Source organism: Rhinopithecus roxellana, unplaced genomic scaffold (genome assembly GCF_007565055.1).
Source record: "Rhinopithecus roxellana isolate Shanxi Qingling unplaced genomic scaffold, ASM756505v1 contig2815, whole genome shotgun sequence".
Classification (NCBI taxonomy): Eukaryota; Metazoa; Chordata; class Mammalia; order Primates; family Cercopithecidae; genus Rhinopithecus; species Rhinopithecus roxellana.
Genome location: NW_022142236.1, coordinates 4,156 through 30,427, shown reverse-complemented (window position 1 = coordinate 30,427; position 26,272 = coordinate 4,156). Strand labels below are relative to the sequence as shown.

At 57.5% G+C, this 26,272-nt stretch overlaps 1 protein-coding gene across 1 annotated transcript; it reads right to left on the bottom strand.

The window, feature by feature from the left end:
• Positions 1-20,031: 20,031 nt before the first annotated feature.
• LOC104673871 (C2 calcium-dependent domain-containing protein 4C) lies at positions 20,032-23,706 on the bottom strand. Its single transcript, XM_010378032.2, has 2 exons — positions 23,581-23,706; positions 20,032-22,993 (listed from the first exon to the last, which is right to left on the bottom strand). Exon 2 carries the CDS (start codon positions 22,951-22,953, stop codon positions 21,688-21,690), a length of 1,266 nt encoding a protein of 421 aa, XP_010376334.1. The 5' UTR covers positions 22,954-22,993; positions 23,581-23,706; the 3' UTR covers positions 20,032-21,687.
• Positions 23,707-26,272: the final 2,566 nt, after the last annotated feature.

Genomic DNA, 26,272 nt, shown 5'->3' with positions numbered 1-26,272 from the left:
CCAGCCTTTCCCCCTCTGTGCTGTGCCCCACCCAGCCTTTCCCCCTCCGTGCCCCCACCCAGCCTTTCCCCCTCTGTGCTGTGCCCCCACCCAGCCTTTCCCCCTCTGTGCTGTGCCCCATCCAGGCTTTCTCTCTCTGTGCTGTGCCCAGCACTTCCCCCTTGTGTGCTTGGTGGTTTTCTACTCATCATTGAGGACTCAAGACTGTCGGTCCCCCATGCAGGGAGAGTCCCTGACCATTCCTCCCCTTTCTGGGCTCCCAGGCCTAAGACCCCCACCCCCACCCAGTGCTAGCCCACCCCAGAGTCCTGCTGTGTCCCTCACCCCTGCCACTAATGTGGGGCCAGCCGTCCGGGCATGGTGACCACTTGGCACACAAGAGACCCAGTTCATCAACACACGCAAAGCCCTCTCCAGCATCCCGTCCCATCACAAAGCCCTCTCCAGCTCCCCGTCCCATCTCCCGGATGCTCTGCTCCCAGACGCAGCTGCGCCATCACCGCTGTCGGGAAAGGGGTCTCTCGGAGGACTCCAGGCAGAAAGGCCCCTGGCAGGGTCTGGTCCCATCCAGGAGGCCATGGGAAAACCCCCTTTCTTGGCCTGAAGTTTCCTAAACCCTCACCTTGCACTCAATGATTTACTTTTCTCTCTTAAGTTAAACCTGATCAAGATCTGTGGGTGCCTTTCACAAAGAGATGAGTTCAGCACTGTTGCCGCTGGAGGGCCTGTGGCCACTGCAGTGTTTCCAGGAGACCTTGTTCAGAGCGCCACACCCAAGGCTGCTCCCTAAATCTACACCAGTGACAGGTGGTTGAGGATCTGGCAACCTCCAGCTCATAGCACACCCCGAGCCCCAGGCTGCTGCGCGTTTGGTCCTCACGGCAGCCCGTGGTGGACAGGAGACGCAGGTGAGCGCTCCAGGGTCATGGGAAACTCCCAGGAGCACACGGCTGGAGGAGCTGCACCCGGCACCTTCTTGGTAGAGTCAGGGCTGATGTCTCTACAGCAGGAGCCAGAGGAGCCCAGGAGTGGGTGGGGACAGCAGAACTCTGCCCGCCCTCAGGGGAGGGTTGGAGGGTCCCTGTCTGCTCCGATGTCCTGTGGAAAAGCAAGATGTTCACAGCCACAGTGCTTGATTTCTGAATGTCGTGTGATGTTGCTTTGAGCAGAAAATAGAGGGGGACGGGGACCAGGCTGTGGGGAGTGTGGGGATCTGACTGCCCGGACCTGGGGCGTCCGCCTGGCAGAAAATAAACCAGGTCCCTACTGTGTTCCTTTCTGCTGCGGCCGCCTTAACACATATCACAAGCAGAGGCTCCAGCAACACTGAGCGATTACCTGGCCGTCCTGGGCTCAGAAGCTCAACAGGGATCTCACTGGACTCAAGCCAAGGTGTGGGCAGGGCTGGCTCCTGGCGCCTCCAGGGGAGGGCTCGTCTCCTGCTCACTTGGTGGCTACAGAAGTCAGTGCCTTGTGGTCATAGGACTGAGATCTGTGTTCTTGCCGTGTGTGTGAGCTGGGGGCCCTTCCCGGCACTGCCGTGTGTGTGAGCTGAGGGCCTTTCCCAGCACCCAGAGGCCACTGCTCTTCTCGGTCCTGGCCCCTTGCTCTATTTTCAAAGCCAGCAACGGCCAGTCAAACCCCTCACACGTGGATGCTCCACTGGCACTCATCTCTGAGCAGGGCTGGGAAACCCGCTTGGTTATTACGGAAACAGGTGATTGAAGGAGGTCTGCCTGGATAAGCCGGGTGCTCTGACCTTCCAAGTCTGACCAGGTCTGGAACCCCAGTCCCACCAGCAAAGTCCGTTTTGCCACATGAAATAACGTGCTCCCAGTGTCAAAGTCAAGCAGATAGAGAAGCATTTTTACGTAAAACGTTTTGTTTGGAAAAATACATAAAAACAATCGCAATTTGGGGCATGCACACAGAACGGGCGGCGGTCTTTGGTATATCTGCAGCGTGAACAGGAGGTTGGGGCTTTTACTAGAAGGAGGAATGTTGTGTAGCATTTCGAAAGAAAGCTCGCTGGAACTGGTGAAGTTTTGGGAGCTGGTGAGCTCTGACTGGGAGGGAGGTGGGGGCAGAAGGCATCTTCATGTCACTGAGGTCACTTCAGCATCTCCCAGGTCAAACTGGCTTTCAGGTCACAGCAGGCCATTTTGGGCGCTGGCCTGTGATGCAATCCTGGGCAGGTGCATGCGTCCGAGTGCTTTTTCCCTGGTCTCCCAACTGTCGGTGTGTTGGGTAACTCCCATCCATATCATCACTTTCACACCAGGTCCCAGGGATGAGGTTATGGACACCGTTGAGGGTCACTATTCCTTCTGTCACACCTACCTCATGCCACACACAAAATCAGTCCTCAGTGGATATGGGATGTGAATGCTGAAACAAAACTTTAAAACTTACAGAAAAAAGTGAATGTGACCATGCTTTTGCCCTCCAGGTAGGGAAGGATTTTTTTAACAAGACATGTAGAGTGCTAATCACCCATGACCAATAAGTCAGCCATATAAAACTTAAGCCTGATGTTCAGGACTCCTCAAAAATGTGGAAACAGAAGCCACGAATGGGAGGGCAGCATTTGTCATGTCTATAACTGATTAGTACCCAGCATACATAAATAGCTCTTATAAATCAATAAGAAAATAGATAGGTGCTGGGCGAGGTGGCTCAGGCCTGTAATTCCAGCACTTTGGGAGGCCAAGGTGGGCAGATCACAAGGCCAAGAGATGGAGACTATCCTAGCCAACACAGTGAACCCCGTCTCTACTAAAAATACAAAAAGTTAGCTGGGTGTGGTGGTGCGCACCTGTAATCTCAGCTACCTAGGAGGCTGAGGTAGGAGAATCACTTGAACCCAGGAGGCGGAGTTTGCAGTGAGCCGAGATCACACCACTGTACTCTAGCCTGGGTGACAGAGTGAGACTCCTCTCAAAAAAAAAAAAAAAAAGAAAGATCAGAACCACAGTGATAAGCAGATGTAGGAGGTGGAGCAGAACTGCGGTGATGAGCAGATGTAGGACGTGGAGGAGAACCACGGTGATGAGCAGATGTAGGAGGTGGAGCAGAACTGCGGTGATGAGCAGATGTAGGACGTGGAGGAGAACCACGGTGATGAGCAGATGTAGGAGGTGGAGCAGAACTGCGGTGATGAGCAGATGTAGGACGTGGAGGAGAACCACGGTGATGAGAGATGTAGGAGGTGGAGCAGAACTGCGGTGATGAGCAGATGTAGGATGTGGAGGAGAACCACGGTGATGAGCAGATGTAGGAGGTGGAGCAGAACCACGGTGATGAGCTGATTTAGGAGGTGGAGGAGAACCGTTGTGATTAGCAGATGTAGGAGGTGGAGCATAACCTTAGTGATTGATAAGCAGATGTAGGAGGTGGAGGAGAACCTCGGTGATGAGCAGATGTAGGAGGTGGAGCAGATGTAGGAGGTGGAGCAGAACCGCGGTAATGAACAGATGTAGGAGGTGGAGGAGAACCACGGTGATGAGCAGATGTAGGAGGTGGAGGAGAACCGTGGTGATTGATAAGCAGATGTAGGAGGTGGAGCAGAACCGCAGTAATGAACAGATGTAGGAGGTGGAGGAGAACCGTGGTGATGAGCAGATGTAGGAGGTGGAGTAGAACTCTACTGACAAGCAAATGTAGGAGGTGGAGCAGAACCATGGTGATTGATAAGCAGATGTAGGAGGTGGAGCAGAACCCCGGCGATGAGCAGATGTAGGAGGTGGAGCAGAACCGTGGTAATGAACAGATGTAGGAGGTGGAGGAGAACCACGGTGATGAGCGAATGTAGGAGGTGGAGGAGAACTGCAGTGATGAACAGATGAAAGAGGTGGAGGAGAACTGCGGTGATTGATGAGCAGATGTAGGAGGTGGAGGAGAACCGTGGTGATGACCAGATGTAGGAGGTGGAGTAGAACTCTACTGACAAGCAAATGTAGGAGGTGGAGCAGAACCATGGTGATTGATAAGCAGATGTAAGAGGTGGAGCAGAACCCCGGCGATGAGCAGATGTAAGAGGTGGAGCAGAACCGTGGTGATTGATAAGCAGATGGAGGAGATGGAGGAGAACCGTGGTGATGAGCAGATGTAGGAGGTGGAGGAGAACAGTGGTGATAAGCAGATGTAGGAGGTGGAGGAGAACCGTGGTGATGAGCAGTTGTAGGAGGTGGAGTAGAACTCTAGTGACAAGCAAATGTAGGAGGTGGAGCAGAACCATGGTGATGAGCAGATGTAGGAGGTGGAGGAGAACCGTGGTGATGAGCAGATGTAGGAGGCGGAGGAGAACCACAGTGATAAGCAGATGTAGGAGGTGGAGAACAGTGGTGATGAGCAGTTGTAGTAGGTGGAGTAGAACTCTAGTGACAAGCAAATGTAGGAGGTGGAGCAGAACCATGGTGATGAGCAGATGTAGGAGGTGGAGCAGAACCATGGTGATTGATGAGCAGATGTAGGAGGTGGAGGAGAACCGCGGTGATGAGCAGTTGTAGGAGGTGGAGTAGAACTCTATTGACAAGCAAATGTAGGATGTGGAGCAGAACCGTGGTGCTGAGCAGACAATGAGCTGACGTGGGAGGTGTTGCTGGGGCTGTGGCAGGAAGTCGTTAATCCCATTCTTATTCTCCGGCTGGGGAATGAGCTCATAGTTGTATCTGAATGGGTAATGAATGGATGGATGGAAATAATTATTGTTCACCTAATTTTATGCTCCTAAGGTCCTTGCAAAAGAAAACGGAGGGAGGAGGAGGAGAGAGAGGAGAAAGGGGAAGAAGTTGCAGTCAAATTCAGTCTTGCCAGTCTCTAAAACGGCGATTCATTTTGAAACTACTCCAAATTAAGCCTACAGAGGGAAGGCATGGCTGATTCCGCTGAGCTCCTATCACACCTATGGCAGCACAGCACGTTTCGGTCCCCAACAGTTGTGTACGATTGTGACGGGGCTGACAAAGTCCTATTGCCTAGTGAGGTCATGCCCTAGCGCAGAACGCAGAATCACGGGGAGGGACGAATGCCCGCCGTCGGCTGCTGGCTGGGCTGCCTGTCACGCAGCAACACACAACGGAAGCGCACCCGTCTCCTGTTCCCAGCGACCACCCCGTGGTCAGAGCCACCCAGGTGCGGCTGTGGCCGCCAGTGCTTCTACATCAGAATGGAGACCCCCTGCTGCCTGGCTCCCTCCCCAGGCCCGCCAGGCTGGTCCCTTCCCCTGTCCCTCTCTCACGCCCGCTCTCAGAGCCACACCAGCTCAGTGTCGGGCTCAGTAACCCCCTCCCAGTTCAGGGGCATGACTCCTTCCAGATTCACCGTAAATATCATCTCCTCCAAAAAGCCTTCCCCAGTCACCTCGTCTCCAGCAGGGCTTCCTCATTTTTCTACCTCAGTCTACGGGGAGTTTGTTTGCTTAGTCGCACTATCATCATTGCTCTGTGTCGCCTTTGTACATATTTATTGCCTTTTTTATCTCATTAGCATATGTGCTCCAGTAGGTGGAGACTGTGATTACCTTGCTCATGCCTGAACTTCCAGCAGAGCATCCAGAACAGAACTTATTTCTTTTTCTATTTTTATTTTTGAGATGGAGTTTCGCTCTTGTTGCCCAGGCTGGAGTGCAGTGGTGCGATCTCGGCTCACTGCAGCCTCAGCCTCCCCAGGTTCAAGCGTTTCTCCTGCCTCAGCCTCCGGAGTAGCTGGGATCACAGGCATGCGCCACCACGCCTGGCTAATTTTGTATTTTCAGTAGAGATGGGGTTTCTCCATGTTGGTCAGGCTGGTCTTGAACTCCCGTCCTCAGGTGATCCACCCGCCTCGGCCTCCCAAAGTGTAAAACAGAATTTTTTTTCTTTTTTTTTTTTTTGAGACGGAGTCTTGCTCTGTCGCCCAGGCTGGAGTGCAGTGGCCGGATCTCAGCTCACTGCAAGCTCCACCTCCCGGGTTTACGCCATTCTCCTGCCTCAGCCTCCCGAGTAGCTGGGACTACAGGCGCCCGCCACCTCGCCCGGCTAGTTTTTTGTATTTTTTTTTTTTTTTTAGTAGAGATGGGGTTTCACCGTGTTAGCCAGGATGGTCTCGATCTCCTGACCTCGTGATCCGCCCGTCTCGGCCTCCCAACGTGCTGGGATTAAAACAGAATTTCAATAAGCCTCGTGAGTGAGTGTCGCCGGCGGTACCCGGGGAGGAGGCAGCAATACCACGTGTGACCACCAGATGCCATCCCAGTCAAGGGCAGTTGGTCTCTCCTCGCCGGTTTTAGCACCGGACCGCGGGCTGAACAGCAGCTCCGGAATCCAATCATCCCCCGCAGTCTGTCCTGCGAGGCGGCCTTCCCTATTACCGCCCTCACTTCACCAAGGAGAAAACGAGCTCAGAGAGGCAGTGCTTTGGCCCGGGACTGCACCGGGCGTGAACCCAGGTCAGCTCCTGCAGAACCCAAAGCATTGGCTGCCTCCTCCCTGTGGGTAGTTCGGTGGTGAGGAACGAGAACAGCCTTGGTCATGGCTGGGGAGAAATCCCACAGATGCCACTGGACGAGGGTGACGGAGGGGGCCGGGCTTTCCCCTGGGCGCAGGCACGACTGTCTCGTCCCTCACACAGTGACCCGCGGTGCTGCCCCCGATTCACAGCGTGTTTCCCGAAGGAGGGACTCAGAGCGAGGTCCTCGAGGTACCTTTCAGCGACACAAGGCCCAGACCACAGAACACCACATGCTGTGAGGAGAAATTACGTCCCTTTTCCTTCAAGGCCAGTCCCGGCTCCCTCAAGAGGAAAGTCCCAGGTGGGTGCTAATAAAAGTTCAACTGTCCCCAGCTTTGTCACTGGTTTCTTACAAAGAGAGAGCAGGCCCAAGCCTGGGGCGGAGCATAGAAGCTGGTTAGTCACCTTGTTTTGTTCTCGCTGTTTGTTTGTGTGCACACCTTTTCTGGCTTTTGATTTTGTTGGCCCTTGTTTTGAAATAATTGCAAACTTTCAAGAAAAGTTGTATCATTTTGAAAGAAAGCTCGCATGGAACTTGGTGAAGTTTTGGGAGCTGGTGAGCTCTGACTGGAGGGAGGTGGGGCAGAAGGCGTCTTCGTGTCTCTTCGGCAGCCCCCAAGTCAAACTGACTTCAGGATCCCACTAAGAACTCTGTGTGCCCTTCACCTGGTCACCAGCTGTGCATGACCTTCCACACTGTGTATTGTCATGTTGGTTTTTTTCCTGAACATTTGAGCTCAGGTGTAGACGTCATGCCCCTCCACCCCTAAAATTTCAGTATGTATGTATTTATTATTCATTTTTTGACGCGGTGTCTTGCTCTGTCACCCAGGCTGGAGCGCAAGAGTGCAATCTCCACTCACTGCTGCCTCGACTTCCTGAGTTCAAGTGATCCTCCCACCTCAGACTCCCGAGTAGCTGGGACCACAGGGGCCCGGAGTCTCAGCCTCGGCCGTGTGTATCTGTGAGTACACAGCAGGGTCTCGGCCTCGGCCTTGATCCGTGTATACTTGTTATACAATACGCTCACATAAATAAGTAACAGGTTAAAACCCCGACAGGAGGGTGAGTGAGAACTGGATGAGCAAGTTACAAATGGAAGAAATACTGTGGCCAAGATCTTAGGAACACACATCCAGCCAAAAGAAATTCAAGTTAAGGGCCAGGCATGGTGGCTCATGCCTGTAATCCCAGCACTTTGGGAGGCCAAGGTGGATGGATCACCTGAGGTCAGCAGTTCAAGACCAGCCTGGCCAACATGGTGAAAACCCCCGTCTCCACTAAAAATACAAAAATCAGCTGGGCGTGGTGGGTGCCCGTAATCCCAGCTACTCGGGAGGCTGAGGCAGGAGAATCACTTGAACCCGGGAGGGCGGAGCTTGCAGTGAGCCGAGATTGTGCCACTGCACTCCAGCCTGGGTGACACAACGAGACTCTGTCTCAAAAAAAAAAAAAAGTTCAAGTTAAACTGGTGAGATGCCATCCTTTCCTTGAAAACTGATAAAAAGAGAGAGACGTGCAGGGTTGGCAAGGATGGGCCAGCATGGGGGCGGGCCCCACACCCTCAGCCCTGCACGGGCATAGCCCCTTAGAGGGAACTGGGCAGCAGGTGCCTGCGCCACAGATGCTTCATCCTTGGGCCCAGGATGTTCATCCTCAGTCATCTGTCTTACACAATGTGTCAGCCCGCTTTGTGTCTCATAAAGAGGTACCTGAGGCTGGGGCGTTCATGACGAAGAGGGTTCATTTGCTCGCGCTTCTGCGGGCTGTACAGTAAGTGTGACACCAGCCTCCCGCTGCTTCTGGTGGGGCCAGGGAGCTTTACTCCTGGATGGAGGAAGGTGAAGAGGGAGCCGGTGTGTCACGGGTGAGAGGGAGCAAGGGGGAAGGTGCCACACTCCTAAAGGGCTCTCAGGTGAGCAAGAACGAACTCGCATGTCACCAAGGGTATGGGCCAAGCCCTGCAGGCGGGGTCTGCCCTGTGAGCCAGCACCTCCCACCAGGCCCCCACACCACTCGGGATCACAGTTCAGTGTCAGATTTGGCGGGACACACGTCCAAACATGTCACAAGAGCACGCAGTCAGTGACGTTCACATGTAAATATTCATCCCAGATTTACTTATAATAACGAAACGCCAAACATGACAATAGAGTGGGGACATGTTCCTAAGAGCGGGTGTTTTGCAAAATGTTCATCTCATCCAAAGACATCCTCACAGACATGCCCAGAATAGGGTTTGATGAAACTTCTGGGATCCTGTGGCCCAGTCGAGTTCACGCAAAAAAATGCACCACCACACTCAGCATTCCGGGGGAAGCTGGGGACACATGAGGGCCACCAGGGTGGCTGCAGAGACAGTGTCTGAGCTGTGAGGTCTGTTTTAAGTATTTCAGTCCAAAGAGCCGGCTTCTGGAGAACAGCCCAAGATGCACTTGGAGGAGAGGCTGGGATGCGTCCCCCAATCCCTCTGCAGCCCAACCCCCACCCAGCCCTTGACAAGCCCCCTCCCCTCAGACACGGGCGATGCCCCCTCCGTCTCTCTCTCTCTGTCCCTCCCGCTTTCTCTCCTCCGTGTGTCTGCCTGTCTTCTGAGTCCACCACTGACCTCTTGCACGTGCCCCTGCCCGTGGCTCCTGCTCCTGCATCTCTACTTGCTCCCATATCCCCCATGAGGACTGGCGTGTTGGGACCCATCCATTTCTCTCCTGGGGCCTGAGCTGGGGTTGGGGTTCGGGAGCAGTGCAGGCCAAGACCCCATGGTAACGGGAGACAGAGCCACGTGGGTAGAGCGTAGTCTCCAAGATGTGATTCTGAACAATACAGACCCAAGGCTGTAACGGAAGCAGCCCGTATAGCCCAAGAGTAGGGTCCCTGTAAAAACCACAGACACATCAACAAAACTGCATGTAGCAACCTCCTCCCACTCAGTCCTCGAGCAGCCCCAAAGGCACAGCCACCACTGCTCCCTGTCCCAGACGGGAACACAGAGACGGCCGCCACTGCCTCCCGTCACAGACGGGAACACAGAGACGGCCACCATTGGTCCCCGTCACAGATGGGAACACGGAGACGGCCGCCACTGCCTCCCCATCACAGGTGGGAACACGGAGACGGCCACCATTGGTCCCCGTCACAGATGGGAACACGGAGACGGCCGCCACTGCTCCCCGTCACAGGTGGGAACACGGAGACAGCCACCACTGGTCCCCGTCACAGATGGGAACACGGAGACGGCCACCACTGCTCCCTGTCACAGATGGGAACACGGGAGACGGCCACCATTGGTCCCCGTCACAGATGGGAACACGGAGACGGCCGCCACTGCTCCCCATCACAGGTGGGAACACGGAGACGGCCACCATTGGTCCCCGTCACAGATGGGAACACGGAGACGGCCGCCACTGCTCCCCGTCACAGGTGGGAACACGGAGACGGCCACCATTGGTCCCCGTCACAGATGGGAACACGGAGACGGCCACCACTGCTCCCTGTCACAGACGGGAACACGGAGACGGCCACCATTGGTCCCTGTCACAGATGGGAACACGGAGGCGCAGTGACATCAGTGGCTTCCCCAGGGCCCGGCTGTGAGCAGCTCTGACGCGGCAGCCCCCTGCTCCCCAGCATCTGGATGCGGTCAAGCCCGTGGACCAGGCAACCCTGGCTCTGCTTCCTCCAAGCTTGCCAAGAGCCTCGGAAGGAGGCCCTTCCTCACCTGTGAACACGAGGGCTGGACACAAACACACCGCAAGCTGCGCCCACACCACGGCCGGCCTGAGGCAGGCATCAGCAGCCGATTGCCGAGGCCACACAGTTTCCCTCTAAGCTCTGGCAAGGCCTCAGAACCCTTCTCAACCCTTAGCCAAGGCCAAGTGGTCTGAGAGGCCCAGGAGCTTTACTCTGTGTGGTCCTCAGGGTGCCATGAACCCGACCCCAGGGCCAGCAGCACCTCCAGGCCTAGCCCCCCAGCCCCCTAGCCCCCGCCCCGGCTGGCTCCCAGTCCAGGCTGCTCCACTGCAGGCCCGGCCAGCAGCATCTGTTGCCATGGTACCTGCTGGGGTAGCAAGCCCCCCCCACAGTGGGACATCACCGCAGCAGCCGGCGAGATTTAAATGCAGGCAGCGGATTAGATCTGAGCATGGTGTGGATGTGGAATTTCCCGACGTTGACAACAGCCCCAGAGTTATAAAAGAGAGTCCTGGTTTTTAGAAAAGATACGGTGGTATGTTTAGGAGGAAGTGGGCATCGCACCTCCAGCATAGTCTTAAATGGTTCTGAAAATGCGTATAAATATGAATATTGTACAGTACGTAGACAGCAGGTGGCTGTAGATACAGATAGAGGTACAGACACTGAAGATGACACAGCAAATGGGGAAAATCCAGCCTGCTGGTGACTCTGGGTAGAGTCAGGGGGAGCTCCTGCTGTATGGCAAGTAATCTTGCCATTTTCCTATAAGGTCAAAATGATATCAAAACTAAAAGATGTGAAAACAATATCCAAAGCGTAGAGTCTTGGGCCAGCCCTCCTCCCTGCCTCCTACAGAGACCCCAACTCTGCAGGTCTAGATGGGCTCAGACTTGGATTTAATCAGCATCAAGGAGCGTGTGACGGGTTCCGTTGTGTCTCCCCTCAAAATACAGCCTGTCCCTGGAACCCATGAGTGGGACCTTATTTGGAAATAAGGTCTTTGCAGATGTCATGAGTTACGATGAGGTAACCCTGGAGTCAGGTGGACCCTCAGTCCAATGACCGGCGTCCCTGTAAGATGAGGAGTGGGCTCACAACACACTCAGGGGCAGCGGCCGTGCAAGGACAGAGGCAGAGACTGGACTGAGGCATCTACAGGCTGAGGGCCGCTGGCCACCACCACCAGCTGGAGAAGGGCACAGACGCAGTCTCCCTCTGAGCCTCTGGAAGGAGCCAGCCCTGCCGACACCTGGATGGCAAAGCTCTGGCCTCCAGAACCGTGAGGACACATCTCTGCTGTGGGAACACTCACGGGCCATGTACCTTCGCTATGGCTTCCCCAGGTGGCAGCTGCTCAGCCCACAGGGAGGGGTAGTGCTGGCCCCATCCAAACGCTTCCAGAAGAGCTGGCAAGGTCCTGCACAGCCTTTCGTTCATTGGCGAGTACATCAACCATACACTGGGCACCGACTGTGTGCCACGCCCACCCCGGCAGAGGCCCTGGGGACCCAGCTGTGAACAAAATTGGCAAAATCCCTGCCCTCCTGGAGCTGGCGTCTTAGTGGGGAAGACAGGCAAGAAACACAACTGGTGAATCAGAGTCTGTTAGCCAGGAGAACGCAGCAGGGAGGAGATGGCAGTCTTGGGGAAGGTAGGGAGGTCGGGGAGGCCTTCCCAGGAAGGGGACTTTGGGCAATGACAGAAGTGAAGGAGGTGAGGAAGGGACTGGGAGGTGATCAGGGGAGAGTGCACCAGGAGGAAAGGCCTGGAGGTGGGATGGGGCCGGAGCCTGCAGGGACGGCAGGGAGATACCAACGCACAGTGGGGTGAGTGTGGCTGGGGAGGAGGGCATTGGCATGGACCCCATTCTGTGGGGCCCATGGCTCTACAAGACCAGCCATCCCTGAGTTTGGATAGACGTCTATGCAGCCCTGTGCTTGGCAGGCACCCCCTCTCTGCAGCAGCTCTCTCTGGGCCTGCAGGCTCCTGGGAACACTCACGCCTTGAAGGTCTTCCCTGGCCTTCAGGGAAGGCTATGTGAGGGTCTCCAGGTGAAGGACCACATGGGCAGGCAGTGCTGGCGGCCCTGCCGCATGTGCTGGTGTAATCTGAGGTTTGCTCACTCATCGCCCACCCTTATTATTGTGCAAGTAAACACCTGAGGTGGAGGATGACGTGGTTAAAAATAGCTCTTCCTTTCAGCCAGAGAGAGCCCGTGAGTGTGAGTGGGTGTGAGGAGGTCCTGGGGGCCAGTGGGGATGGTGTCTGCAGCTGCCTGTGAAGGTGGGAAGAGGCCCCAGACCCCCATCCTACTGATTTCTCAGATTTCTCAGAAAAAATCTTAGCACCTTGGCCATCACACACATTTATTCAGCTAAAACTTGAACACTTGCTATGTGCCAAGCACGGTTCTGGGCCTGGGAAGAGCCTGGGAGGTGGTCCTGGCCCCCACAGAGAGCCGAGAAGAAAGCAAAGAAGAGTTGGGTGACAGTGGAAGGCAGGGAAAGCCATTGAGGTGAAGGCCATGAGGGTATCTAGGAAGCGTACAGCACGAGTAAAGACTCTTGAGACCAATGTGCCTGCTGTGCAGATGGAACCAAAAGGAGGCCCATGCAGCTGCAGCAGACTGAGAAAGGGAGAGAAAGGGAGGAGTTGAGAACAAGGAGGTGGCCAGGCAGGTCATGCAGGGCCTGGTGGGAATGGGAAGGACTTGGGTTTTTACCGTGAGGACCAGGGCAGAGGAAACAGAGCTGGTCTAGGGACAAACAATGGAACAGATGATAAGGAAGGATGGTGGGGATGGGTGATGATGGGGAAGGATGATGGTGAAGGATGATAGAAAGGATGATGGAGAAGGATGGTGGGGATAGGTGATGACAGTGAAGGATGACGGGGAAGGATGATAAGGGAGGGTGATGATGGGAAGGATGATGGCGGAGGGTGATGATGGAGAAGTATGATGGAGAAGGATGATGGAAAGGATGAGAAGGATTATGGGAAGGATGACGAGAAGGATGATGGAGAAGGATGACGGGAAGATGATGGGAAGGATGATGGGAAGGATGATGGAGAAGGATAATGGAGAATGATGGAGAAGGGTAATGGGGAAGGATGATAGGGAAGAATGATGGGAAGGATGATAGGGAAGAATGATGGGAAGGATGATGGGAAGGATTATGGAGAAGGATGATGGGAAGGATGATGGAGAAGGATGATGGGAAGGATGATGGAGAAGGATGATGTGAAGGATGATGAAAAGGATGACGGGAGGATGATGGGAAGGATGATGGAGAAGGATAATGGAGAATGATGGAGAAGGGTAATGGGGAAGGATGATAGGGAAGAATGATGGGAAGGATGATGGGAAGGATTATGGAGAAGGATGATGTGAAGGATGATGGAGAAGGATGATGGGAAGGATGATGGAGAAGGATGATGTGAAGGATGATGGAAGGATGATGGGAAGCATGATGGAGAAGGATGATGTGAAGGATGATGGGAAGGATGATGGGAAGGATGATGGAGAAGGATGATGGGAAGGATGATGGAGAAGGATGATTGTGAAGGATGATGAAAAGGATGACGGGAAGGATGATGGGAAGGATGATGGGAAGGATGATGGAGAAGGATGATGGGAAGGATGATGGAGAAGGATGATGTGAAGGATGATGAAAAGGATGACGGGAAGGATGATGGGAAGGATGATGGGAAGGATGATGGAGAAGGATAATGGAGAATGATGGAGAAAGGTAATGGGGAAGGATGATAGGGAAGAATGATGGGAAGGATGATGTGAAGGATGATGAAAAGGATGATGGGAAGGATTATGGAGAAGGATGATGTGAAGGATGATGAAAAGGATGACGGGAAGGATGATGGAGAAGGATGGTGGAAGATGATGGAGAAGGGTAATGGAGAAGGATGATAGGGAAGGATGGTGGGAAGGATGATGGAGAAAGATGATGGGGAAGGATGATGGAGAAGGATGATGGGAGGATGACGGGAAGGATGATGGGAGGATGATGGGAAGGATGATGGGAGGATGATGGGAAGGATGATGGAGAAGGATGGTGGGAAGGATGATGGGAAGGATGGTGGAGAAGGATGGTGGGAAGGATGATGGAGAAGGAGGATGAGAAGGATGATAGGAAGAATGATGGGAAGGATAATGGAGAAGGATGATGGAGAAGGATGATGGGAGGATGACGGGAAGGATGACGGGAGGATGATGGGAAGGATGATGGAGAAAGATGATGGGAAGGATGATGGGAAGGATTATGGAGAAGGATGATGGGAAGGATGATGGAGAAGGATGATGGGAAGGATGGTGGAGGATGATGGAGAAGGATGATGGAGAAGGATGGTGGGAAGGATGATGGGAAGGATGATGGGAAGGATGAATGGAATGGAGAAGGATGAATGGAATGGGTTATGAAAGGGATCATAGGGTGGATGATTGGGCACCAAGTGAGAGGATTCTGTGATGCCTTTTTTTTTTTTTTCTTTTTGAGATGGAGTCTTGCTCTGTCACCCAGGCTGGAGTGCAGTGGCACAATCTCGGCTCACTGCAACCTCTGCCTCCTGGGTTCAAGCGATTCTCCTGCCTCAGCCTCCTGAGTAGCCGAGATTACAGTCACCCGCCACCACATCCGGCTAATTTTTTGTGTGTTTTCAGTAGAGACGGGGTTTCACCATGTTGGCCAGGCTGGTCTCAAACTCCTGACCTCAGATGAGCCACCCACCTTGGCCTCCCGAAGTGCTGGGATGACAGGCGGGAGCCACTGCACATTAACCACTTTGACACGATCAGTTCAGTGTCTTTTAGCACCTTCACAATGTTGTGCAACTGTAACTTCTATTAAGCTCCAAAACATTTTTTTAAAATAAATTGTTGGGGTCTTGCTTTTTGGTCCAGGCTGGAGTGCAGTGGCATATTCACAGCTCACTGCAGCCTCCAATTCCTGGGCTCAAGGGATCCTCCTGGCTCAGCCTCTCAACGTTGCTAGGATTGTAGGTGCAAGCCACTTTGTCTAGCTCCCCAAAACATTCTTCTTATCTCAAAAAGAAATCCTCTGGATTTACCTGTATTTGACATCTCATATAAATGTGAGCAGACAATATGCATCCTTTTGTGCCTGAGTTTTTTCACTGAATGTCATGTTTCAAGGCCATGCTCCATTTTTTGTGTGATTGAGTACTATTCCAGTGTACAAATATGCCACATAGTGGTGAATCTCTCTCTGTCGATGGACATTTGGGCTGTTTCTATGTTTTGAGTGATGGAAATAGAGCTGTTACAAACATTAACACACCCGTGTTTGAGTGACAGTTTTCAATTCTTTCGGGCGCACTCAGGAGTGGAATCGCCGGGCCGTGTGGAACTTCCGCGTTTACCTTTTTGAGCTACTGGCAGACTGTTTGCCACGGCGGCTACACCACGTTACAGCCCCGTCAGCAGTGTGTAGAGGTCCTGTTTCTCCACAGCCTCACCAACACTCATGATTCTCCATATTCTTGATGACAGGTCTCCTAGTAGGTGGGAAGTGGTATCTCATTTAGTTTCGATTTGCATCTCGGCAATGGCAAAGGACGCCTGGCATGTTTTCATGTGCTTGTTGGCCATTTGCATATTTTCTTCCAATAAACGCGCATTGAAGTCTTTTGCCCTTTTTTTTTTTTTTGAGACGGAGTCTCGCTCTGTCGCCCAGGCTGGAGTGCAGTGGCCGGATCTCAGCTCACTGCAAGCTCCGCCTCCCGGGTTCACGCCATTCTCCTGCCTCAGCCTCCCGAGTAGCTGGGACTATAGGCGCCGCCATCTCGCCCGGCTAGTTTTTTTATATTTTTTTTAGTAGAGACGGGGTTTCACCGTATTAGCCAGGATGGTCTCGATCTCCTGACCTCGTGATCCGCCCGTCTCGGCCTCCCAAAGTGCTGGGATTACAGGCTTGAGCCACCGCGCCCGGCCTTTTGCCCATTTTTTAATGGGGTTGTTTGTCATTTTGTTGCTGAGTTGTATGAATAGTTTGTGTGTTCTGAATACTGGGTCCTGATGAGCTCAGTGAACATTTATAAATAAACTCGCCATAGCAACCCCCGCCCCGATGAAAACACCAACCATGACAGCCCCCAGAGGCCCCTCATCCCTCCTGGTCCCTGCCCCGGGGGCCCCATCCTGACTTCCATTGCTGCCAGCAGATAGGCCCACGTTGGCCGCTCCTGAATTCCTCCTGCCTGGGCTGCCCCGTGTGTTCCACCAAGTGTGGCACTGCAGCCGGGCTTGCCTGGTGACCAGGACTGAGTGCCACGGGTGCTGGGCCAGCACTTACCCCAGCCCCACCAGCAGGCAGGGAGGGTACAGGGTGCTGCAGAGGGGAAACTGAGTCACAGAGAATGGAGGGACTTGTCAGAATTCTGACCCATGGCTGGCAGAGCACAGCTCCACACCCCATGTGGGGCCACGCGGCCCTGGGGCCTTCTCAGGCCTTGGTCGCCCTCTCAGCCAGCGGGTAGGGGCTGGCCATGCTAGTGGGTGTCCAGTCCCACCCGGGAAGGGCCGCGTGGGTCCAGCCCTGGTCCGAATTCCTGTCCTGCCAGCTGGGAGGTGCGCACAGGCCCCTTTGCCTTCTGTGCCTCGATGTTTCCATCTGTGGATGGCAGTTGGCAGCGTCTTGGTGAGGATTCGGCGGGTCCTCCCGCCCACCCACCCACGATGGGCTTTATCAGCAGGCCATGCCCTGCGTGTGACCCTGGAGGGAGGCTCTGGGACCACGTCACTCTACAGTAGAGTAAACTGAGGCGCGGGCACCAGGTCGCCTGCCTGTGGTCGCCCGTGGAGCCAGGGCTCAGTGCCGGCCCGCGGGAATCGCCGCCCTCGTGGGGAGGGGCATGTGCGCGGGTCGCTCACGCCTCCTCCTTTTTATTGAAGTCATTTTTCTCCTCCTGTCGGTGGAACTGGCCGTGGGCAGCCCTCCCTCCTACCCCCAGGAGCCGAGAAGAAAACAGAAGCTTAATTGAACCCGGCACTGGGGCGGTGGGTGCAGCAGAGAGAGGCCGAGGGAGCCCCCGCCTGGGTGGGTCTGAGGCCGCCAGTAATTATGGCTCTGATGTGATTATATTAATTATCGTCACTATTTTGTGCCAGCTTCCGCCCAGTGAGCCTGTGGATTCAGCTCTACCGCACACAAGCCTCCAGGGCTCATCACAGACAGAGCCTTTGGCCTGGGGAGCCTGAGACCCAGAGAAGCCACGTGGCTGGCCCTGGCCGCGCCCCAAGTGGAAGGTGGGGCTTGAAATTCTCCCTGCTAGCTCCCCACACATGTCAGGGTTTCAAGGCCCCAGAGAGGAGATGCCACAAGGCAGGGGCCCTGGGAAGGTGTTACTCCTCCTCCTCGGATCAGACACCCACTGGATCAGTGGTCTCTGGCTGTCAGCTTAAAAAACGAATCAGCCGGACGTGCTAGCTGACGCCTGTGATCCCAGCACTTGGGGAGGCCGAGGTGGGTGGATCACCTGAGGTCAGGAGTTTGAGACGAGCCTGGCCAACTTGGCGAAACCCTGTCTCTACTAAAAATACAAAAAACTAGCCGGGCATGGTGGCGGGCGCCTGTCATCTCAGCCACTTGGGAGGCTGAGGCAGGAGAATTGCTTGAACCCAGAAGGCAGAGGCTGCAGAGAGCCCACATTGCACCACTGTACTCCAGCCCAGAAAACAGAGCAAAACTCCATCTCCAAAAACAAACAAACAAAACAAAACAACCTGAATCAAGCCGGCTTGAGCAAAGAAGGGACTTGACTGGCCCACCCTCTGAGCTGAAGTGGTGTGCCGTTATGGACTTCAGGCATAGCTGGATCCAGGTGTCCCCAATGTCTCCAAGCTTATGACTGCTCATCTCTTGGCTCTGTCGTTCCCTATGATGGCTCCATGCTGAAGAAGGGGCACCTTTGTGTAATTTGCACCAAACAGGCTGCCCCCTGCCTGTGGTGCCCATGGCCTTCCTGAGGGTCGGGAGACTCAGGATGGCCGCCACGCTGGAGAGAGAGACTGCTGGCAGGTGTGCCTGCCTCCTTCACCACACAGCACCCACTGGGATCGAGCGCTCTGTGGTCCCAGGGACGCTGGAGGCCCTAACAGTAGATTCACTCTGCTCAGGATCAATATCACAAGGCAGCAAACGACCACAGCCAGGAGTGAACGAGGGCATCTGACTCCTCTGGGGTGGGGGCTGACCTGAAGGGCAGTGAGCCAAGACCTGAGGCAGGGCGAGACACCACGCAGGCACAGCATCCCTGGATGGTGCCCACTTAGAAGTGGAGCGGGGAGGGCATGGGCAGCCGCAGCTCCCAGACACCAGCACACACAGACGCACACACAAGTGCACACCTGCAGTGACGCAGGCACACACAAGTGCACACAGGGTTACACATGCATACACAGATCACATGCTTGCACATGCACACGCCAGCAGGCACACGGTGATGCAGGCACACACAAGTGCACGCAGTTACACATGCACACATAGCTCACATGCTTACACATGCACATGCCAGCACACACGTGCTGACACAGGCACACATAAGTGCACGCAGTTACACACATGCATACACAGCTCACGTGCTTACACATGCACACGCCAGCACACACGTGCTGACACAGGTACACACGAGTGGACACAGTTACACATGCATACACAGCTCACGTGCTTACATGTGCACACGCCAGCACACACGCGGTGACAGGCACACAAGTGCACAGTTACACACATGCATACACAGCTCACGTGCTTACACGTGCACACACCAGCACACAGGCAGCTACACTCGAGTGCTTGCAGGCACTCACCTGGTCACAGGGGCACTGTTATGCCGAACAGATGACACAGTAACATGGGCACACATGCAGTCACATTGCACACACGTGCAGAAGCACATGGCTACGTATGTGCACCTACCTGGCACGCATGCACACGCAGCCTAGGGATGAGTGGCTGGGGCTGAAGAGGGTACCAGGTGCCCGTAGCCCTGTCAACCCATCCCAGGACCTGACCAGGACTCCTTAGTGCAGCTCCTCAGGCCGCTGTCAGGAGGCTGCACCGAACCCCCAAAATCCCAAAAGCTCCTGGTGGATTTGAGATGGCCTAGACCTCTGGGCCCCGCAGGCAGCAGCAGAGACAAAGCCCAGCCTGGGCTCAGAGCACGGAGACCGGCCCTGTCCTGAGGGGTCTGGGGGGGGACAGGGCCCCATCCTGAGGGGTCTTGGGGGGGGACGGGGTCCCGTCCTGAGAGGTCTGGGGGGGTAATGGGGCCCTGTCCTGAGGGGTCAGAGGGGGGACAGGTTCCTGTCCCGAGGGGTCTGAGGGGGGAAGGGGCCCTGTCCTGAGGGGTCTGGGGGGGACGGAGTCCCATCCTGAGGCATCCGAGGGGGGATGGGGCCCTGTCCTGAGGGGTCTGTGCAGACAGGGTCCTGTCCTGAGGAGTGTCAGGGGAGACGGGTCGGTGTCTGGTGGGGTTATGTGGAGATGGGGTCCTGTCTGAAGGTTCTGGGTGGAGCTGGGACCCACCCTGTAGGCACCGTGTGGAGTCAGAGTCCTGTTTCCTCACATGGGTGCAGTCACAGAGCTGGAATCGTGGAGCAGCACCCAGACCTGCTGCTCCAAGGGAGCGGTGGTTTATCAGGGACTGGGCTCCTGCCCCCTGCCTGCCTCCACCCGGGGCAGGAGAATGTGGAGGGCATTCTGAAAGTCGGTGGAAAGGACCTCACTGATCTGGAACCCTCTCCACCGCCCCCACTGGAGTTCACGGCAGAGCTCTCTCGTTATTAAACAGCCAGGCAAGCCAACCTCCACCCCCGTATTCCCGAAACACCTTTATTGCACTATAAACAGCTTTTATAAACAAACACACTTAGGGAGTGTCTTACAGATTTACCCACAGTCAACCTCAGACACTAAGATATCAAACAGTGCAGGGGCTATTAAACGGGGGACCCCAGAGAGAACAGGGCCTAGCTAGGAGGGGTGAGCATCAGAGAAGGCAGGGAGCGTCTCTCTCCATGCAGGGCACCCTCCCCACCTCCCCGGCCTGAGGAGCCTCTGCCCGGGTGCCCTGGCTTCCGGAGAGAGCAGAGCGCCTGCAACACCAGGCTCAGAAGGGGCCCAGCCCCAAGGGTCCTGCACGGTCTCTCTGGAGGGCTCACAGGTGTGTCCCACCGAACGTGCAGCAGGGGCCCGGCTGCTCCTCCAGTCCTGGGAAGCAGCTCCTCCACCCTTCCCTGGTCAAGAGGGACAATGTGTAGCAAATGGGCTGATGAGGGATGTCCTGGGATGCCACAGATGTGCCCTGGTTCCCCGTGCCCACCAGCAGCCAGGAGAGGCAAAGCCACTGTCCTGGCCTGGCCCCTGCTTTGAGTCTTTTCTGCATCATTCTGAGCTGGAAACCGCCCCCCAAAATCTTTCAAGGACCCACATAACCACACAATGGGAGCCTTGCGGCCACCGAGCAGCATGAAACGCCACAGCCGGGTCCCCCCAGCTGCCTCCTGGGCTCTGACCCACCCACCGTAGCCACAGCCTATTTACACACGGCATCAAAGCCATGGCCGTCAGTCACCGCGTGTCACCGCGCGTCAGTCACCGCATGTCGCTCCCAGCTGCAGACGCTGGACAGAAGGGCGACAGGTGGCAGCCCCCAGCGAGGAGGGATGGGCCACAGGGCTGCTCTCTGGGCATCTCTGAGCAAGACCCTCCAGCATCACAGCAGAAATGGCCAGACAGGCCTGCACCCAAAAAGCAAGTGTCAACTGTGTCGGAGGAAAGCAGGACAGGAGTTTCCTCCCAGCAGACCTCTGCCAAGACCTCCTCTGCTCTGATTGTGGCAGCAGCTGCTCCCTCCGCGCCCTCCCTCGGCAAGGCACCCTGGCCTGGTCCCGCTCACCACCGGAACCTGGGAAGCTGGGGTCTCCCAGAGACAGCCTGACCCCTGGAGGGAGCGTCTCGGGCAGAGTCTGGGCCTGGACCTGGGCCTGGTGTTGCCGTGAGGCCCTGCTCTCTGCAGGGTGGGAACTGGAGGGCGGCAGGCTGCGGGGGAGGAAGACACGCGAGCAGTGAAGGAGAATGTGGGCTCCGGGACTTGTGACCTCCCCGTCCACGGCCCTGCCTTGTCACTTGCACGGATTCCTGGGCCCCTGAGAACCTCCTGCTAGAACTCTGTGTGAAAGGGGCGAGGCAATGTGGGGGGGGCCTCACGAAGTGGCCCTTTCTCTTCCCCTGAGGCCCCCTCTCCTCCTCCTCCTCCAAAGAAATGAATTCATGAAAAATAATACTCCAGTCAGCCTCGGGTGACCAGGAAACCCACGTCAGCTACAGCATCAGGGCCCAGCCCAGCCTGAGTGTGAGCCCCTCCCCGCCCAGCCCCAGCCCAAGCCAGCGGACCTGCCCACCGGGACCCGGTGTGGAGGAGAGACAGGGGTCCGCCCTCTGCACCCGAGCGGGCAGCGAGCAGGTCCCCGCTCTACAGGAAGGGGAGCAGGGAGGTCAGGGGCAGCTCCTTCTCCCCGAGCAGCGTGTCCCGCTTGAGGCTGCTGCCCTTGTTCACCACCTTGATCCTGAGGGCCAGCTTCCGGACGCTGGCCGGCCCCAGGCCGTCGAAGAAGAAATCCTCATTGAAGACGGGGTGGCGGCTGTTCTTGATGATGGTGCTGCGCTGCTTCTGCAGCTTCCCAGGCACCAGGCACAGGCCCACGCAGCAGTTGATGCTGCGGGCATCGTACAGGCGGTCGTAGAGGCCCTCGGCAGCCAGCAGGCGCACCCGCAGGCGGGCCTGGCCTGCCTCGTACTCTGCCAGCAGCCGCACGCTGCCCCGAGGGCCCACGTGGACCGTGTGCTCTCCACGCGCCTGGCCCGACTCGGGGCCAGGTTCCGGGGGGGCCCGGCGGGTCAGGCGGCGCCGGCTCCCCGGGCTGGTGTCTGGAGTGCTGTCATCAGCCGACAGGGAGCCGTGGCGGCCCACGGAGTGCCGGAGCTGGCTCACCTTGGCCTGGCTGTCCTGGGCGAAGCCTTTGAGCAGTGACACCGAGCGGGAGAGCAGAGGGGACCCGAAGGGAGACGACTCGGCCGAGGACCCCGTGTCGCTCTCCCCGCCACTGAAGTAGCGGCCGGGGCTCATGAGGGCCCCGCCAGCCTCCCTGGGGCCCCCGTCACCCCCGTTGGCCTTGGCAGCTGCCCGGCGGCGCCCGGCACCCAGGGAGCCCACCTGGGCCAGGGCCCCGTGCTCACTGTGGAACAGAGACTCCTTGCGTCTAGTGTGGGGGCTCTCGGCCAGCGTGGTGAAGCCGTAGGACGTCTGGGCCTTGGGGACCGAGGGCAGGGACATGGCGCCCTGGGCCTGGGGGTCAGTGTCAGTGGCCTCCTCAGGCGGCCACTCCTCAGCACTCTCGATCTGGATCACGTGCCGGGTGGCTGCCTTCAGCAGGCTCTTGCTCTCGGCCGCCAGCTTGGCAGGCAGCCGGGGGCTCCGTGGGGTCTGGCGGGGGGCTGCGGAGGCCAGGTTCTGCTCCGACGTGGACGGGCCCAGCGTGGCCTGTCCCTCGCCCTCCACGGGGCCCGAGGGCAGCTTGGGGGGGATGAAAAAGTCGGGGATCTTGTCGGGCGTCAGCACATTGCTGTACAGGGGCCCCTTGGAGGCCTTGTCCCCCGCCTCGCTCCCCGCGCCCCGGGCAGCGCCGTTTTCCCCAGACCCCCGAAGCCGCTCCAAGAACCACATGTTGGTTTTTCTCATGGGGGCGGCAGGCAAGAGGCCAGGACAGGGGCTGCAGCGTCTGGGAAGAGAAGCAGGGGTCAGGAGCAGCGGGGCCGGCTGGCAGAGGGCCCTGGGCACCTGTTCCCTGTGGGGCCACCTGGCAGGGCCCTGTCAGTGGGGTGGGGACGGAGGGGTCCTCTGGGGGCGTCCCGCCCAGGCGCTGCGGCCCAAGACAGGAGAGAGGCGGGTTCCCCGCCCCCTTCTCCGGAGGGATCCCGCTTAACTCCCAAGCACCCAAGCCCGGGGCGGTGGGGGCCGCGCTCTGACTCTGGGGAGCTCCCAGAGGAGACCGGCCCCTCTCCCGCCCCTGCTCCGGTTTTGAGCATCTCAGCGCTCGTTCTAAGGGGTTCCGCGCTCGTCCTAAGGGAAGACACGGATGTGGGTGGCCCCCGGGGTGTCCCAGCTCCGCCCCCCCAGCTCCCTCCCACCTGTGGCTTCTCCCGGGACCCGAGGGCCAGGCGTTCGGGTGGGGGAGGGGGGGCCGCAGGGCTGGGGCCGAGAGCGCAGCGAGTGACTCCCCGTGTCCCCCCGGCCTCCCGCGGCTCAGCCCGGGGTGGGGGTGGGGGCCTGGCCGCGCCCGCAGGCCGGCGGGGTCGCTGGACTCACCTGCCCGGGGTGACGGCCCGAGGCTGCAGGTCTGTTCGCAGACACGCAGGGGTCCCGGCGCGCAGGCTCCCGGGGCTGGCGCGGGGGACGCGGCCGGAGCTTCGATGCGCGGCGGCGGCAGCGCAGTCGGACCCATTCACCCGCGGCGGGAAACCGCCCAGCCCCGCCGCCGCCGCCGCCGTATTCCTCCTAGTACGGCCGCCCGCGCCCCCGCCTCGCTCCGCCCTCCAGGGACGGGGTGGGGGGCCGTCTCCGCGCAGCCCCTGGAGGCCGGTGGCAGGGAGGAGCCTCGCCAGGACCCGGGGGCTGAATGGGGGCCGGTGGGCGACAAGCAGGTGGTCACGGTTGGCTGATGGCCACTCCTGGCGCTCACGCCCGCAGATTCCGGGAAGCCGGACTCCCAACCCCAAGCCCCTGCCTCCGTACATCTGAAGAGGACCCCAGACCCCCACTAGCTGCCGGCAAGGAGCTTTCCCGACCAACGACGACGACTTAAATGAAGGCAACAGTATTCAATGCAGCTGGGTTTATGATGGAGCGTTTCATCCCTGGCGGGTCTCTGACTCTCACACAACCCAGTACGCAGGTCCTCCTGCAATTCCCAATTTGTAGATGAAGAAGGTGGGGGGCGGGTTCCTTCCAGAAACAAGGACCGAGCAGCTGGGACAGCTGGTCTCACTAAACGGGCAACCTCTCAGCAGCCCCCCCAAGAAGCCTGGGAGGCAGCTGCTCCTTCATTTCATGGACACAGGTTTACTGAGCACCCACTTGATGCTGGACAGTGACCCGGCCCCCCGGGGACACAGCCGGGACGGAGGAAGGTGGCCCCAGCCCTGGTGATGCAGGGGCAGGATGCCCACAGAGCACACAGCTGCAGCTCAGAACTGTAGGGGTGGTGAGTCCTGGATCAGGAATACAGCAGGAAAGTGTGAGGCACGGGGCGAAGGGGAAAGGCACATCCGTGTGATTCACGGATGGAAAAACCCAGAGGGGGCGAGACCAGGTCCCAGGTTTCCTGGCGGTTCCTGAGACCACAGGGTCCCCCTTCCTGAGGCCCCGACCCCCTCCTGCCAGTTGCTGATGTGATCTGCCAGTCCCGGCCTTCACTGCTTCCTTCTTTCTCTCCCTCCCCACCTCAGTTTCCTCTTCTGGAACCGACCTGAGCAGTTCCCAGCCTCCATGTGTATGGAGCCAGCAAGATAACGTATCACCAGGACCAACCGGGAGCCGGCGGACGCCTGACGCTTTATTGGATTATTGATTGTCCAGGAGCCTCCTGCATTCTGGGAATGTCCCCAAGTCTGGACGTGGCCCAAGCTGGGAGGAGAGGCTGCTGCCACAGTGGTACAAGAGGGGTCCAGGGGGGTGAGGGAGCTGGGCTGAGGCCTCCCCACTCTCCACGTAGCCTTGAAGTGAGGGGTTAGAGTCCTGCCATCCAGAGGAGTAAAGTGAAACCCAGGGGAGCTGTGACCCCATCTCAGCTTTGTTCACCCAGCAAGCGTTGATGAGCCCCCACTTTTGTTCACCCAGCAAGCGTTGATGAGCCCCCACTTTGTGCTGGGGCAACCACAACACAGCCCTAAAGTCTGACAGGGAGGCAGACACCGAGAAATTCTCCCCTTCTTCGCAGCCTGGCAGGGCCCCTGAACCCCAGCTCCGGCCATGAGGAACACTCTCGAGCTGCTGTCCACCGCCCCTGCTGGGCCCGAGCCGGAAGGAGAGTCCTGGGGGTCTGTCCACCGCCCCTGCTGGGCCCGAGCCGGGAGGAGGGTCCTGGGGGTCTGTCCACCGCCCCTGCTGGGCCCGAGCCGGGAGGAGGGTCCTGGGGGTCTGTCTACCGCCCCTGCTGGGCCCGAGCCGGGAGGAGGGTCCTGGGGGTCTGTCCACCGCCCCTGCTGGGCCCGAGCCGGGAGGAGGGTCCTGGGGGTCTGTCCACTGCCCCTGCTGGGCCTGAGCCGGGAGGAGGGTCCTGGGGGTCTGTCCACTGCCCCACTGGGCCCGAGCCAGGAGGGGGTCTGTCCACTGCCCCTGCTGGGCCCCAATCCTGGAGGTCTGTCCACTACCCCTGCTGGGCCCGAGCCAGGAGGAGGGTCCTGGAGGTCCTGTCCCTGTGGTGTCCCCAAAGCCCAAGCCAGCCATGTCGCCAATAAACATTTGTCAAACAAATGGGTGAACAGCATCACCGCAATGGCCCGGGAACAGTGCTGCTTCGGCAGGCCCTGGGGAGGGGGCCTCAGGAGCCACAGAGTCACCCTCCTCAATTGCAGACAAAGACAGCAGGGCCCGGGGAGGGAAGGGGACAGCGTGGGCCCGAGGAAGTGGCAGTGACCGGTCTCCTGACATCAGGCCAGCCCCAAGTATTAGGGGTTCGCTCTCCAGCACCCCTGCCCAGCCCAGGTGGGGGCAGACTCTCTCCTCCCAGCTGGGTTGAGGGATGAGGCACTGAGTTTACACTACGCCTGTTTCTGTGCAAAGGACACAAATCCAGAGCTGGTCAATCAGGGCTTGAATCCTGGCGCCAGCACTTCCCACTGTGTGACGCTGGACAAGCATCCAGACCTCCGCCTCTTCGGCAGCCCAGGGCATCACAGCATTGGAGGGAGGGTTCAACAGATCACGATGTGCCTACAGCCGCCCCACCAAGTGTGCGAGGCAGGTGTCAGTCACCATCTTCCTCAGACGCTTCTGCAGG

Excerpts from the sequence above, each read along its gene's own strand:
- LOC104673871 (XM_010378032.2), bottom strand. The coding sequence starts at position 22,953 with ATGAGAAAAACCAACATGTGGTTCTTGGAGCGGCTTCGGGGGTCTGGG.